Below are 17,282 nucleotides of genomic sequence, written 5' to 3'. Positions count from 1 at the left end.
AACAAAATATTTTTTTCTTTGCTTTGAATTATATAACGTATTATACTTGTTTAATTTTTTATATTCATTTAGTTTTTTATATTCATTTAATTTTTTATATTCATTTAATTAGCCATAGAATAAAACCTTGCAGTAATTTCCTGTGATTAGAAGACACTCAAAAAGCAAATCAAAGGATAGATTAAAACAAAGGTGACTTACAACAAATGGGAAAAAAAATAGCAAATAGAAGATTAACAAGCATTGAACAAAAAAAGCAAATGAATCAAAAAAAAAAAAAGGGATAATAAGAAAAAACTTTGATAATTTTGATTTCATTACATAGATCTGTCTGATAACAATCAGAAATGCTAGGTTGTCCACTTACTTAGTCTAAGTACACAGTAATAGTTTCCAAAAAAATGTACATTGATGTAGTTCAAAGCTCTTTATTCAAACTTCATAGATTATTAAGCTCTTTATTCAAACTTTATAGGTTATTAAGAATGATACAAAAAAAACCCAGTTAAACCCAGACTATTCATATCATCTTCAAAAGTGTATGGTTGATTACAATTATCAAAAAGAATACTAACAGAATAAAACTGAGTTGTATGTGATTTCCATGGCTACCAAAAAGTTATATTAGTAGTAAATTTAGTTACGCACAAACAATTTTAGTTGTCCTTTTCTATAAAGTAAGTTAGCTAATGCACACAATTAATTCCATGTTATTGCTTTTATGGATACTTAGTTTTTTGTACATTTGTCAGGGTTATTTTTTAAATGGTTGTGATTTGCTGCTCATGATGATTATCTGGAATATTATGATGATATTATGCTTAATGACATTATCTGGTAGCAAGTTGTAGTGCTAGTAAGTTTAAGATAAAAATATTATACATAATGTTCAGATGTTGCTTAACCAAGATTATTTCTCAGGTGTGTGTCAAGGGCTAAATTTTCTCTGAATGCATTTGTTTTCATGGATTTTTATTTGCCTCATTTTTTTCCTTTCGGTAGTTTTACAAATATTATTTTGAGACAATTTTGGAATATTTCATTTTCAATAATATTATCTTTTTATGTTTTATGATCATTTTATACATCTTATTATCTTTTTACAGTTGTCTTATACAATATACAAACATTTATTAAATGTTTAGTTAGGTCATTTTACAGTTGTCTTATACAATATACAAACATTTATTAAATGTTTAGTTAGGTCATTTTACAGTTGTCTTATACAATATACAAACATTTATTAAATGTTTAGTTAGGTCATTTTACAGTTGTCTTATACAATATACAAACATTTATTAAATGTTTAGTTAGGTCATTTTACAGTTGTCTTATACAATATACAAACATTTATTAAATGTTTAGTTAGGTTATTTTACATATATAACAAAAGGAGTTGGATGTTTCCTATACAAATAATTTTACAATTAATAAAGGTGTGAGAGATTAGACAATAGTCTGCTTGATCTATTTTGTAATCTTATATTAGATTCATTGGCTTCTAGTCAAGGTGCTGGTAAATTAGGTTGATCAATTAAAAGTTGGAATATAATTAATAACCGACTCATACATTTTAAGTTTGATATCTTGCTCTTTAGCAATATTTTTTATTTTCTGTTAATTTTTATTTATTATTTTGATATTTTTTTATAGATGCTTTGTTTTTCAAAATCAAAAAAGCTTCAGCTTTTTATCTAGAATTTTAGGATTGCTTGATATTTTATAGTTGCTATGGATTCTTTTTTGCATGCATTACCCTTTAAAATAGATTTTTCTTTGATATTGAAGTTTAAAAAACTGAATAGTACTTGCGGACTAAATTGTTTTTTTGTTTTTTTGGAAATCAAACAGGTGGGTTTTACTTGCTTATTTTGAGGATGATACCCCGACGGGGGTTTCTAGGAATGAGCATTAAAACATTCAAAACGTCATATACCAGAGTATTGAATCCTTATAAGGGTCAACACTATATCCATTTCCTGACAAGAATCTGGTATTATACTACATAGTTTTCAATTTTATTTAACGCTGATATATTTTTATACATTTTCTTTAAGTAAATATGCTCGCACTCTCCTTACTATAATATATGTCTATTTTTGTTGTTTGTTGTAATACTGCTGCTTTGTTGTTGTGCTTTATGTCTAATAAATTGAGTAATTTTGTTATATTATGCTGATTAATATTCATAATAATTATACTTCATTAATATTCAATTAAAAATTATAACGAAACGTTATAATATATAATTGAATATTAATGAAGTATGATACGAATAACTCCACTAATAGGGCATACAATTTTAAAAACAAATAGCTCCACTAAAACAGTATAAATAATAATTTTCTATTAACAAAGCATATTGCATATAACTCCACAAAAACGAAATAAATTAAACTGTACATAAACTAGGTCTAAAACGGTATAAAGTTTAGTTATATATGAACTAGATATAAATGAATAATCTCACTTAAACGTAATAAGTTTTGATTAAATATAAACTTAGTATAAAATGAATATTTTTTATCACTAGTGACTAGACTTACTTTTTCTAGTTACAAAATTTATATATAGCAGTAAACCATATAAACTAAATGTAAACTAAACATAAAATGAACAACTCTATTAAATCGTGTAAATTAAATATAAAACAAAAAACTGCATTATATTGCCTTGATTTTGGCTTTAAAGTTGTTATTAAATTTACTGTTATTATTGAAATTATTGTGTTATATGTTCATATTATTTTTGAATTTTTAATTCAAAAATAATATGAACATATAACACAAAAAACATATTATCATTACATTATAAGTTTACATTTCACTATCTGAGTAATTGTCCTATTAATAATCAATGAAATTGAAGTTTTATGTTTACAGTAAATAATGATCTTATAATAATCAGCTCAGCCTCATGCTGCCTTCTCTATTCTCATATACAAAACCAGAAGTGTTAAAATATCTCTATAAAATCAGTGATGGTTTAGTAACATGATAAAAAGCATTCAAAATTTTAGAACTTTTAAACCAAAAATCATAAAAAGGATATACAGATAAAGCAATTATTTTCTCTTTAAAAGTATTTGAATTTAAGTGAATGAAGCTGCGAAGTAGTTTACCAAGCTTCTGAACAATAATTATCGCTGACCTGTAAAGATACAGGTCTTTGTAACTCTATTTCACATCAACCTTATCTACACTTTTTCTTTTTATCCTAGCTTTCCAGACCCATAAAATACGGACCTTAACCAAACCTACTATTTCTATACTTATCTATTCCACATCGATCATTTCTATTCTTTATTTCATTTATTTCATTCCTTTAATTTTTTAGTTAAATAATTTATTTTAAAAAACTGCTTTAAAAGCAAAAAAATTAATATGTGCACCTTTTCCGCATATGTATAGCTTATAAGAGATTTATAATTAGGTTTGTTTTTCTCCTAAATGCATATCATTGATAGCTTAGTGGTTTAGTGCACGGTCATCAGAGTTGTTTTGGGGGTTTTAAACCCCCTCCTCCTCCTCCTCTCCCTCCCCCTTATCTTCATAAATTTTGAATTTTTTTCAATCTCGTTTATATATTTATAGCAAAAAATATATATATAGCAAAAGAGATTAATTGTTAAAACAAAATTTTGAAGTTTTCTCATTTTCTCAGTTTTCTCATACATGATTGTTCCATATACTGCCTGAAAACTTAACATATAATTAAGACGTTTTCACTTACAGACGTTTGTACGCAACGCTAAACAAATGGCAGAACTAAGAAAATTTTAGACCATTGAAAACTATAGTCCATGGCCATAGCTATAAAATGCTAATCTAAAAGTTAAGCCAAAAATATTTTGTGCAGTGACGTCAGTTTGTGACAAAAAAACTTTATAAGTCAAGTTTGCTTTTGCATTTATTTTACATTTTTTGATTGATTTTAATTTAAAATTGTATTGTGCATTAAATTGCACAAAAAGACATAAAACTGGTACAGATAAATCATTTCACGGATAAGAGTTTGTATTTATTAAAATAGTAATAAATAAGTAGTTTTAAAGAAATAGTAATTACTATATTTAATCTTTATTAGAATATATACCATAGAAATATATTTTATATATTTTTAATAAAAGGAATTCTCCTGAAAAATTAAATTAAAATCTTATTTCTAGTTGGTTTTTCTAGTTTTTTGCCACAAAGTAACGTAATTTTGATTCCAATGATTTACTAAAAAGCCGCATCTTTTATATTTAATGGTCTAAGAAAAAGATGACATAATTTTAGCAAATAAATAATATCAAGAGAGGCAAATTTAAAATCAAAGTTTCAAATTTTCCACTAGGATAAGACTATATGTTTCGTGTTTTTTCAATCTTGTCAATTAATTCCAATCGATATAAGAGTTTATAAAATGGTTTGTTTTTCAACTGCATGCATTAATTTGATAGATCAGTGCTTTAATACGCTGTCATCTGTGTGGTTTTGAGTGGGTTTAAATATCTCTTAACACAATTAGTTTTCAATTTTTTCAATTCAGCTATGTATTTATAGCAAAAAAAAGACTTTTAATTACTAAAATAAAATTTGAATTTTTTTCCAGCTACATTCTTTTCTTTTTTTTTTTTTACTTTTTGCCTCCTGCACCAGCATCTTCTGGAATAGCAGGACTGTCTTATTAAATTTTTTCTTTACTAAGTTTCAGATCATAATTTTTTTTTCAGACTAACTACAGTTTATTAGGACTAATTACCGGAGCACATTAATAACATAAGTATCTCAATCACTACACATACGTAACAAAATCCCCTCTGTTTTTTGATGTTTTGAGATTTTTTAGCTTTTTTAAAAATCTTTTTGTTTGTTAAAGTGTTAAATATTGTGACATGTTTTAAGTTAAAATATTGTTACATATGTTTGTATATAATCTTTATAAAACTTTAAAAGTATTTTGTGTTTTAAAATAATCAAGAAAAATTAAAAAAAGAAAAGTGACGAGTGGTAGGACTCAAACCGCTGCTTTTTTGTTCAGAAGCTCTGCTTGCTAACCACTAAGCCACGCTGGCACATTGACTTACGAAAGTTTAAAAACTATATAATAATTTTTTAACGGAAATAAACGCTTTAGATCAAAATTAATAAGATTTTGCCGCAATGCAATTTTCAAGTGAAAGTAAAACTGTGAAACTTGATAAATGTTTTAATATGTTTTAACATTGCATAATTTCAAGATTACCTAAGTCAGATATTTGCTTACACTTTCGTTCACATTTTCTTATTAAAAAAAAAAATGATGTGGCTCTTTCCTGCCGCTACCTCAGTTACAATGGCTGCCAAGGAATCTGTGTCAAACACGCTTGAATAGGTACTAACACTGCTACAACACTATTAAGTTCAGAAATAATAAATAGAGATTAAGTTGATGAAATTTTAAGTTCTTGCAAATCCATAAGACTGAACCCCGACAGCAGAACTCTGTGAAAGCCAAGGAAAAATATGTGGAACTCTGTGAAAGCCCAGGAAAAATATCTGAAGAACCAAACAACTTTTTTTATTTTGTAACTTTACCGGCTTTAGACTAAATTATAAAAACTATCTGAGGAATAAAGAAATATTCAACATAAATCTTGTTATTTTATGACATTTTTAACTTTTGGATTAATATTAAATCTTATATTCAAGTGAATAAAGTTGTGAAGTAGGTTGCCAAGCTTCTGGACAATAATTTTCATCAACTCAATGATAATTAGGGATGTACCGGAATTCCATTCCAACCGGAATTTGTGACTTTTAGGTCATTCCAGTTCCAACAGGAATTACAATATTTCAGGCCGGAATGCCAGAGTTTTTACTTTTTTTTACTTTTTTACAGATTTTTTACTTTTTTTTTTAAGACAATTGACACAGACTGTGTAAATTAAATTAAAAAATCATTGTCTTACAGGGTAATAAAGAACTATAGGTAAACCTAGTTAAAAAATACAAAGTTCTTAACAAGTACAATTTGTAATTTATTCACAGTAATCAAATATGTAAGGATTTCTATACATTGCTATACAGTTTTGGGCAACAAACTAGCTCTTTTTTCATCAAAAATGTTACCTGTCTTTGAGAAAAGTCTCATTTTAAATGTTGCTTAAATCTTGAATAATTAAAAAGTATAGGATGCATAATGCTGTAAATATTTTAATTTTAACCTAATTGGAAAAATAGAAGAAAAAAAAAAGAAATGATTTTAAATATAAATATTATGCAGGTTAAAACTCTCAATGAATAAAATTATAAGAAACAAATAAAAAAATATATTAGATTTAAATGAAACAAGAATCAAATTAATGAAATAGGTTTTATATATATATATATGATATATATATGAATATATATTATGTAGCCATGATGCTGAGGTGCAAGCTTACACTTTCAATTTTAAAGGTAAAAAATACATAAATATAATTCTTGTTCCAGCTGGAATTTCGGCCAGATTTTTATCAACGATTTTGGCAAATTCAGTTCCGGCCAGAATTCAAATGATAATTATTGTCTTGGCAACCTACTTCGCTACTTCATTCATTTAAAATCAGTAATAAAGTATTTAACTTTTTTAACCTCACTTTTATGGATTTTGTAATTTAATGCTTGATGATCAAGTATCTTTTTAGCGAGTTGTTTAGTAATCATTTGTTTGTTTGATTTATGTTGGTTTGGTAACCATTTCATGGTTTGATCTAATTTGGTTTGGTAATTGTTTGAATTCCATTTCTGATTGCAATTGTGAAGCATTTTAATGAATGTTTCATAAAGAATTTCTGAACTCCAAGTAGCTTTTCTCCTAAACATATTTTTAGACTAAATGTAAAAGTTTATTATTTTTTTAACAAAATAATATAGCCTATTGTTTGTTTGTGATGTTTGTTATATGACCTGCACGTAAAAACCTTCGAAGTTTCAATTTTCCCAGTTCCATTCCCAATAGTTCCATTTCAAGATCTTTAATAACCATGGCTTTATAAAGATTCATTAAAGTCATGAGTAATGTTTACTTCCTTAGCTGATTTAATTAATTGAAACATAATTTGTAAACATAAGTTTTTTTGATTCAGTTAATGGCTCTTTGAGAACTTCATCAGACATTTGAATTTCAATTTCCTTTTGAAGATTCAAGCCTTCATTGATGTTTTTTCACTCCTTGTCTGCCTCTTCAATATAAAGAGTGACAATATATAAAGTAAAAATATATCCCCTCCTCCCTCAATATAGTTATATTCCTTTGTAATAATGATTTTATAAAATAGAAAATAGAAAACAAAAAAAAGATAAGGTTATTCTACCTTCACAATTGTTTCATTAATTAAAAATTCTTATCTAAAATTACTTACGCTCAACAAATGATTACTTAAATTTATTTAGGTGAGAGAACAAGTTTATAATAGATCTCAAATAGCAAAACGTCAATTAAGTCTAGAAGATGTGGTTGTTGAGGAAGCAATACCAGATATCGGGTATCTGTTTGAAATTATGAGTTTATGAAAATTACATTATTTTGAATTGCTTTAAATGTTTTTTGACTTTAGGTCATTGGGTGCTCGAATTAAGAAAATGACAGAAACTCGTCGTCCTTTACTTCCTGTCAGAAAAGAACGTAAAAAAATCGGAGGTCAGGTAAATGTGAAAGTTTATTTTTGAATGATAAATTTTTATAAAAATTATTTTAATTTGTTTTTGATTTTAAAAGAACCTTGCGATTGGAAGTAATGTTAAAGTACTAATAAACATTGTGAGAGCCTTCAACATACCAATACGTATTGAATCTTTGACTAATCAATTGGAGGGTCACATCACTGAAATTGGTAGCCCAGTTCAAAATTCTGGATACAATCCAGCTACAACAGAAATCAAGGTCTTTTTTGGTGTGGATAAAATAAACATTAACAGACTTTTAAATAAGTGCATAAAGTATTTTATTTCTTTTTGTAATATAGTCACTTGTGCGACCTTTTGTTGAAGTTATGTTCCAAGGAGTATTTTTGCGCACCAGTGTTGGTGAAGGCGCATGGCCCAACTGGAATGAAGATTTAATATTACCATTCAAGTATATCAATTTATTATTTTAAATCAATAACTTTTTAACTTTCTTTATTCTTTTATGAAAAGCAATAATTTTATAAAAATTTTTGATTTTTATAGTTATAATAATATACAAAAATTTATTAACTTACAAGTAAGGAATACAACTGATTAAATGTAATAAACACAAAATTGTTTTAAACTATTAATTTCATCCTTTAGACCACCAAATAATGATTATTCTTCTGATTCTCTTCATTTGGTAAAAGATAAAATATTCATTAACTTATTTGATGAAGTCATGATAGACCTTCTACTTGTAAGTTCACTATATTAAAAATATTCATTAACTTATTTGATGAAGTCATAATAGACCTTATACTTGTAAGTTCACTATTTTAAAAAATGAGTAGTTTTTATCTTATTAAATATATTTGTTCTGGTATTTTAGAATAGTATGTAACCTTTTGTTTTAAAACTATGACAATAAGAAAACTATGAAACAAAATATATAATGAAAACTCATAAACACATGATAAGGGGTAAGTAATTTTGTATCTATGAGGCATGGGAATCATTTCTCTAGCATTGAATATGTCTGATTATATATTTAGTTGAATCATAAATATGATATATGATCAGAAAAGGTTTAGTTGAAACAAATTACTTGTGGTGTCTTGGGCTACTAAAAAAGCTCATAAAGTCATCTAAGGATTCAAAAACTTGATATCAAATCCAGTTTTTGTTTTCTTTATTGTGCTTAAATGTTTGTTTTGTGGAACATTGAATACAGAACTTAAAAATACATTTTAAATACTGGAGCTCAGTGTAGTTAAGGCGATTTTAAAGTATTACAGCATCTGTATAATATTTTGCTGACCACAACGTATTTCCATTATATGATCAGGTTCTGGAATGAAACATAAAAAATTAAAATGAATGACATTTTGAAATTTTGCCATAACTTAAAAATGTTTGTCTGGGTTTTTTTTGGCAAAAAAACCCAGACTAAAGATTTTTTTTTAAATCTCCTTAAAGTTGTGTTTGCTTGTTCAGATTTGAATATGATTTAAATAAATATGTTGCTTATGTAAATTGAACATCATTGTTTAATAATATAATCTGTTCTGATCATTTATAGGTAGTTTTTCTTAATTATTAGCTCTTTTTTGGTCGAAATTCTTAAACTTTTTGTGAAAATTGATAGAAATGTTGTATTTTGACAACTATGTTTAATTAGTATGCACCAAAGCAGATTAGAACTAGGATCTATAGTGGCTTTATGCACTTTTTTAAAAGATTTCAACTACAATCAATTTAACACTGTTGAGCAAAATTAATCTAATGGCTTAAAAATGGTGTTCTTTAGATTCATTATTATGGGTAGTAAAAGAGTTTTAAAAGTTATATTAAAAAGAGAAAACTAGCTTTAAACATGAAAATCTGAAGCGAAAAAAATTATGCCATCTAAAGCTCTTGTTTTGGCATATGCTGACAAAATCATGCTAAATCCAAATAAAAGAATTCAAATAGTTTGAATCACCTACACCAAGTTCATTTTTTTTAAATAAGTCAGTTTATTTTTTTTTTTTACTTGGATATTTAAATAATGAAATGACAAAAATGTTATAAAAAAATAACATTTCAATATTTTTTTTTAGCATTTGCAGATGCAATATAATGAAATGCCAATTTCTTTAAAAAAATAGAAATTACTACAATAAATTTCAACTAAGAAATATCTTGTATTGTTACTAGTCATTAGTAGCAATTTGGGATATTTCTTGGTTGATTAATCATTTATTAGTAATTTTTTGGTTGAGTTAATCTTTATTAGTAATGAAAGATTATTATAATATATTCTAAAATCAAAGCCAGTTATTTTATGCACACAGCACCGTGGCAGTTTTTTAAAAAATACAAGAGTTACCATGCAAGAGTTACCGCACAAGAGTTACCACAGAATACTTTGAATCATAAAAACTAATTATAAAATTACAAAAAGCTGCATGATCATTAAATTTAAAATTGTCAGCATCTGACTCTGAAAGTTGATTCCTCCTAGCTGCAACAAAGGAGTTTTTAGTTTTGATTTTTTTGAAATTGTTGGCTGTTTCTTCTAAGCTTGATTTTTTTGTGACAGGGGTTAAATGAGCGGGTCACTGATGTCCATACTCTCGAGTCCTTAATACAAGGGGGACGGGAATTTTAGTTCAGATCTAATAAAGAGAGGGGGGGGGGGGTTATTAAAAGGGAAGAGTAGGAATTTTTTATGTTACAATATAAGTATTTTTTATAAAAAATTTCAGTTTATAAATCCAAACTAATATAAAAACTATTTAAATCTAGCGTGGCTTGCAGTCAAATGCGCATTTTCTAACACCTGTATTATAATAATTTCATAATTTTGGTGAGTAATAAATTAAAAGCTCATTTTCGATAAATCAAAATTTACTTGTTCAGTGATTTTTAAAGACTGTTTACACAGAAAAATTTTGTTTTTATCAGTGACTGAAATAATTTTTTTTTTAATTTTAAAGGCAGATTTTCACTGAATTTTTTTTGTTGTTGTTGATAACAAGTAAAAATTAATAAATGGAGGGGTCTTAATAAGCTTGGGGTGGGTGGGAAAATTTTTAAAAAGTTAATAAATACCCCCCTCCCTCTTTTTTTTTTTATTAGGAACTCGAGAGTAAGACACATAAACAAGTCTGACAATCATGTTCTTTGTGAATTGCTTTTTGCATGGCTCAATACATTGTTGTTTGTTTCTCCAGCTTCTTTATTAATCAACCCGGTAGGAAAAATCCAGTTTTTAATAATTCCTTGACCATGGCAAAGAAATTTGTGAAGTTTTGTAAAAATTGGATACCAAGAGATGTCAATAAACTAATTATTTCATTTTTTTTACAGAGATATCCAAAATTTCCAGCATCAAGGACATAACCAGGAGCTAGAGTTCCCCAAAGTGAAAATGTTTTTGACTAGCTAAAGGGCAACTTGACTAATCTCAGTGTCTCTAAATATTAAAAGCAGTTATTTTAACTCAAAAAAGAGAGAATGAAGTTCTTTTAATTAATTTTCTTAATAAGTTAGCTGGATTTAAAAAGGCTGTGCGGAAAACATTTTTAGTGGTTGTTGGGCCTGTTACTTTATCTTGGCGCTGTTTCACAATCCTATTTTTGTCAAAACTCTTCTTCAAACAATTCTTTTTTGCTCATTCCATTGATTTTTCTTTGCAAGTGACAGCCGCATATGAAATTTCTTAATGTCCTGCTTGTACCTAATGTGAAGAATAGACTCAAATTTCAAAATTCTAAAGTGCGAAATGCTAGCATTTTATTTCAAAGAGCCCTCTTTAGGTGAGGAGTCACCAGATGAGTCAGTAATTTGCCGAGAGTTTTAATAGCAAATTGAACAAGCAGCAACATAGTGATTTTCATTCAAAACATATAAAACCTTTCCATCCAGCATTATGAAGAGTGGTTTGAAGGTAATGTTTAACTAAAAAAAAAAAACATTTTTTTTTATGTGCATTTTTTTTCTCTTGTTTTAGGAATACGCATCAAAACTTGCATATTTTTCCACCATTTGGCTGACTAAGTAGGTACTTCCATCTAAAGTGTTATCAGTTTTTACTTTTTGCATGAACATGGAAAAGGATCCGCATCCTTAGTTTTTCAACCATTTCTTGCTAGTTTTTCAACCATTTCTTGCTAGTTTCTCAACCATTTCTTACTAGTTCCTCAACCATTTCTTGAACTTCTTTAAGCAAAATGATAAATTAACTACTTTTTTACCAAACTCATGACTTATGTTTTGAATATAAATACCTTTAAGCAGTGTGAGATGTAGGTTCAATGAGGTTTTTTAATGGGACCAACACACTAAGTCCAGTACTTTAAATTCTTTCTGGTCTACATTGATACTTGGCAGCAAGCACCGGTACATAGTTAAAGATAAATAAATGAAATAATATGTGAACTAGTATAAAATGATTAGTTAATTAGGATTGAAAAAATTATTCATTAAATAATAAAATAGCTATAAAATTTAAATAACTTACCATTACCAGATTGTAATCTGCCCAGATGTTGGTATTTGAGTTTAGGCATTCAATCTTTGGTTATAGAGATGTTTGTATAGAATGATTGCAAAGGTGTTTTCTTCTTCAATGTTAAAAGCTCTGGCTCCGACCTTGACTGCTCTGTCAGTTGAAGATTCAGACTGACTTCTTACTTAAGGAATAAGATAACCCTCTTTTGCTTCCTGCTGGAAGGCTGCATTTGTTATGGGTTCTGGTTCATGGTTGGTGGTACTTGCCAACTGTTTTCCATAAAGAGATTTTTGTATAAATTTTGTGGATGGTCTTCCAGGTTTTGCCAATTTTTGTTTACTTGTTGATTGAAGACTGCTAAAAAAAATTTAGTCAAGTTGTTGATAAAGGACTGCTTAAAATATTTATGTAATATAAAAGTACATTTTATGTTTAAATATTAAAAAATATAATAATAACAGAATGACAAAGTTCTTGTCAAAAAGGCCTCCTGGTTCAGTGAGTTTCATCCTGGTTCACTGAGTTTCATCAATTGTGAGAAGCTTTTATATTCTTTAATTCTGGCAGTTTTAAAATTGGTATTTAAAATAAATGCCTTAAAAAAATTTTATTATCTTAAGTATTCAGATCTTTTAATCTTTTAGTTTTAGTTAAAAAATGTTTCAATAACTAATACTCTTTATTATCTTTTTCACAAAACTAGAAATTTACTTGTGGCTTCATCAAATGTCTGATAAAGATATTTTCTCAAAGAAAAAACAAAAGGGTAGTAAATTTTTTAAGAAGGAGCAGCTTAGTTACCACAGAAGAAGCAGCTTAATTACCACATAAAAATAAACTTTATGGTTTTATCACCCCAGTAGACCATTTAACTAGAAAGTTCACGCTTTCTTCCTTACCAATGTCACTTATTGGGCTAGAATGGGCATTGAACCTTTGACCTTTTGGTTCTAAGCCAGAACTCTAACCACTGTGCCTCTTGGTTCTAAGCCAGAACTCTAACCACTGTGCCTCTTGGTTCTAAGCCAGAACTCTAACCACTGTGCCATGGCTGCGTTAAAAAAGTTTTTAAAACGGCTATGTTTTGATTTTCTATTTTGCTAAAGCAATTGCACCTTAGTCATTTTTGATATTTACTGTTTTAAAAGTTTATTTTTGAAAATTACTAATATACATAAATTTTAAAACATGATTTATGAAAATTGCGCAATTTTCATAAATCATATTTTAAAATCATATTTGATAAAGATTAAAACAATAGCCAAAAATACTTTTTCAATCACAACAAGAAGCCAATTTGTACGGCAACATGCATTTAAATTAATACTTTTCTACATTATTCTAAATGTCAAGGAATATTCCAATCTACTTTTTCTTATTGTTGTTTTAACCAAAATCAAATGGATCTTATCATTTGCTATTACTAAAATTAATAAATGAATGTCCTTAAGCACCCCAATGTATGTGCATATCCGCCCCTGTAATAAAGAAATTGATTGTGATGATTGATTTAAAAAGTTGAACATAGTCTTTGACATATTAAAACGGATTTCAACACACTGGATTATCTTACAGTTAATGTAGTTGCTTTACTGTAGTAAAGTTAAAATTGAGAAATATTAGGCAAGTATATAATGAAAATTGTTTTTAATATATTTACTTAAAAGTTAAATTAAATTAATTTAAAATTTTTTTAAGTTAATTTAATTTTTGAATCTCAAGTTTTTAAAAATTTTTTTTTTTTTTTGTTATTCTATTTTTTTATTTTTTTTTATTTTTTAAAATATAATCTTTTTTTCCCGTAAATTTAAAATAAGGATTATTCTTTTTTGTTATAAAAATAGGATCAGCGTGAGAGAGAAACAAATATTCATCAGAGAGTTGAAAAACGTTGGTTGGGTAGTGTTGAAGTACCATTTTCTACTGTTTACTTTAATTCAAAAGTATTTTTTCTCCACTGTTTAATTTTAATTTTGGAAATAAATTAGGATTTGTATTTAGTTTTAGTTTTTATTGATTTAATAGGTAGATGGTTTTATTGAGATAAATACACCACCTATCTTGCTTGGATATAGGTGCGATTATGACAAAAATAAAGAAAGCCAATTGATTAAACATAAAACACTTATTCAACTATTTATTACAATTGAACCTCAACTGCAGCCTGCTCCACATCTCCCTGAAAAATTTGAAACTAATGAAGATGATATGCTTGTTCATAATAGTCAGATTTGGTTAGCAGACCTGAGAAATAAGTTTCCAAGACGCAATTACAAAGCCATGGTCACTGACATAGTTGGAAAGAAAGTTTTTTTGTCTAGATTTATTCGTCGTCAGAAACCCCCTGATGAACTAATGTTAGATGAAAGTGTTCCAATATCTCAAAAAATTAAGTTATTATCAAGATTTGTCTCACTTATTCCATTTATTTCTGATTCGGTTCAGTTTCCTGATATTTGTGATATATGGACAACTTCAGATGTAAATTTTTATTAAAAGTTATATATGTTTATCTATATTTATGACCTTTAACCCTGCATATTACCTGTGTGTAATCATTGTTAAATGTTTTCATCATCTCCATCATTTAATGCAAGCATTGTAATTTGTTGTCATCACTTTTTTTGTTGCTATTCGTGCATGTGGTTTCGACTACTTTTACAAGTTAAAGTATTTTTATTTATTTAATTTTCTTTTAAATAATTAAAAAGGATTTTTTATTTTTTGCAGCAATTTTTGCAAATGTTATCTGGTGACGAAGAAGAGCATGCAGTCCTGCTATGCAATTATTTTCTTTGGCTAGGTCTGCGAGCTTATTTGGTGCTAGGAAGCGGAGTTCCAGAAGGTTTGTTGTATTTTTTTATGTCATAGATACTTTTGTGACTGTAATAAACTATTTCTCTGAACATATCATTTAATTCAAGGTTCAACAGCATATGTTTTATGTGAAGAAATGAATACTTTTTGTTTATGGAATGCTAGTACTGGAGAAAGTTACGAATTACAAAATACATATTGCCCTTTGATTTCTATTGGGACTCTTGTAGATGATAGAAATGTAGGTTTGTTTTTTCAGCAATTCTTTAGAATGTGTTTAATAGAAATTTTTATTAACTATTAATTTTAATTAATTTTATTTATTTTTCTTATGATCAGTACTTAAAGAAGTAATCTTTTGTGCTTTGTTCATAATTATGAGTTTTTATTCAAATGTAAGAGTTTTTTCATACAAATATTTTCAGATATTTGCTAACATTCAAAATGAGGAGCATCCATCAAAACTTAACTTTGAAATAACAAACCAGAAATATTGGCGTCCATTTTTTAGCAAAACTTTTCCTTACCCTGGTTTAGGGTCTGTTCAAGAAGAAATGCTAGTATATCATCCAATAGATCAACAATACACTCTTGACCTTTCAGATAAGTAAGTTATTTTAACAGGTTGGAATCTGGTTGGTAACTATTCTTTATAAATTTTTATTTAACACCAATTTACTTTGACACCTTTATTTTTTTTATTATTTGCCATCTTTTGAAGAATGTTCTGTTTTTGATTTTTATTCTAATATATGTGACCAATTATGTTTTATTTTACCCATCTAACAATTATTTTTGAGTGACGTTTGTGACTTATATATCGCATTATTGATCATGATCCCCTGTTTCATCGTTGTTAGGTTGTTTCTTTTTCTCTTGAAAATACCTCTAGGATTGCTGCTAAAATAGTCTATCATTTTTTGTTTCACCTAACAAACTTTATTCTTATAAAAACTGTAATTCTAAATTATACTCTTATATGTCATTCAGTTAAGTTGCATCTTTTTACACCAATTGTTCATTTCTAAGAAAGTTTTACAGCAATTGTTTATTTCTAAATAAAATTTTGTCACCTGGTCATTAGGCCACTACCAAAATATGTTATATTAGTATGTTGTACATACTAATATAAGACTATCCTGAAAATTTCAAAACAACTGGAGTAAGGGTGAAATGGTTTTAAGGTTTTTAAGTATTTTCTTGTTTTCATTGAATTATTCATTTTTATGGCATTCTCAATATTTATATACTTTAGTACAAACTTTGATACAAATATTCTTTCCATTAGAATATTTGAATATTATTGAATGAATATTTACCACATAATCTTAAACACTGGCGTAGGAGGGGCGATGGCCTCCTCCGCATACCACCACCCCCACTCCCACTTTTTTAATACCTTTTTTTCCATTCAAATTTTGATTCTGGCTGCCTTAGCCACCGCTTATTTTTGGAATTACAGAATTACATTTAACATGTTTCTCTGCGCAAGGGTGATTTCGAAGTTAAGGGTTGAGAGAGACTTGTCATTTAAAAAAAATAATTCTTGACAGTAGTCAAGTCAAGGATGCCTTCGGACCTAGGTATGTTAACCAAATTTAAATTGAAAAAATATATATTTTCTTAAGAAAAAGGTATAAAGTAATCATTTTTAGATGAATTACATTTATTTTCTGCTCTGCTTTGGTTTTTAGTTAGGATAAAGTTGTATCTCTTAACTTGACTATAAACTATCTTTGATTTCTATGATACAAGCTTCACGGACCTTTCTACTGATTGTGAATTGTTGGGTTAATCCGTAAGAACAGGTTTTTTAGAATTTTGCAAAGCATTTTCTAACTCAAATGATGAAATCAGATAGAAGTCGGAGGCTCGACCTTAATTAAAGAAGCATCAACTAAACCACTCCATGTACCAGCGTTAAATTTAATAATTAATTTTGCTTTGATTTTTAGTTTAACTTCCGGATTTACTTTTCTTGATTACCTTATGTGCAAAACTTGCTTAATAGCTTGAACCCTTATCTTTTTCATCATCTTGAAACATAAGAAGTTTTTTTAAAGACAGCAATAAGAGTTTGTTTGAAGATTTTGAAAGTTTGTTGTATATTGTCTGTCTGATTTTTAACAAGCTCTATTGTCTTATGAAGAAGTCTAAGAGCAACTTTATAAAGACTTTTTACTAACCGCAACTCATTTTGCAACTCATTTTGGTGAAGTACAAACATATTGTTTAATATTTTTTTAAAATTATTTCAAACCTGTCATCACAAATTAAAAGAGGAAGTTCACGTCTGCATGCTGATATATTAAATAACTTTAAAAGGTAATTTTCCAATTAACAAACACCGT

General features: G+C 27.5%; 1 protein-coding gene across 2 annotated transcripts in view; it reads left to right on the top strand.

Moving 5' to 3' along the window:
• Nucleotides 1-17,282, top strand: part of LOC101236768 (coiled-coil and C2 domain-containing protein 2A) — a 124,912-nt gene that overhangs the window by 105,953 nt on the left and 1,677 nt on the right. For both annotated transcript variants that reach the window (XM_065810640.1, XM_065810641.1), the window contains exons 27-36: nucleotides 7,401-7,492; nucleotides 7,565-7,652; nucleotides 7,726-7,890; nucleotides 7,973-8,082; nucleotides 8,280-8,376; nucleotides 13,959-14,057; nucleotides 14,140-14,595; nucleotides 14,845-14,959; nucleotides 15,039-15,172; nucleotides 15,357-15,538. In XM_065810640.1, coding sequence (XP_065666712.1) covers nucleotides 7,401-7,492; nucleotides 7,565-7,652; nucleotides 7,726-7,890; nucleotides 7,973-8,082; nucleotides 8,280-8,376; nucleotides 13,959-14,057; nucleotides 14,140-14,595; nucleotides 14,845-14,959; nucleotides 15,039-15,172; nucleotides 15,357-15,538 — 1,538 coding nt within the window. The remainder of the gene's footprint in view (nucleotides 1-7,400; nucleotides 7,493-7,564; nucleotides 7,653-7,725; nucleotides 7,891-7,972; nucleotides 8,083-8,279; nucleotides 8,377-13,958; nucleotides 14,058-14,139; nucleotides 14,596-14,844; nucleotides 14,960-15,038; nucleotides 15,173-15,356; nucleotides 15,539-17,282) is intronic.

Source organism: Hydra vulgaris, chromosome 11, assembly GCF_038396675.1.
Source record: "Hydra vulgaris chromosome 11, alternate assembly HydraT2T_AEP".
Classification (NCBI taxonomy): domain Eukaryota; kingdom Metazoa; phylum Cnidaria; class Hydrozoa; order Anthoathecata; family Hydridae; genus Hydra; species Hydra vulgaris.
Note: the sequence above shows the minus strand (reverse complement) of the source record. Positions and strands in the feature narration are given on the sequence as shown.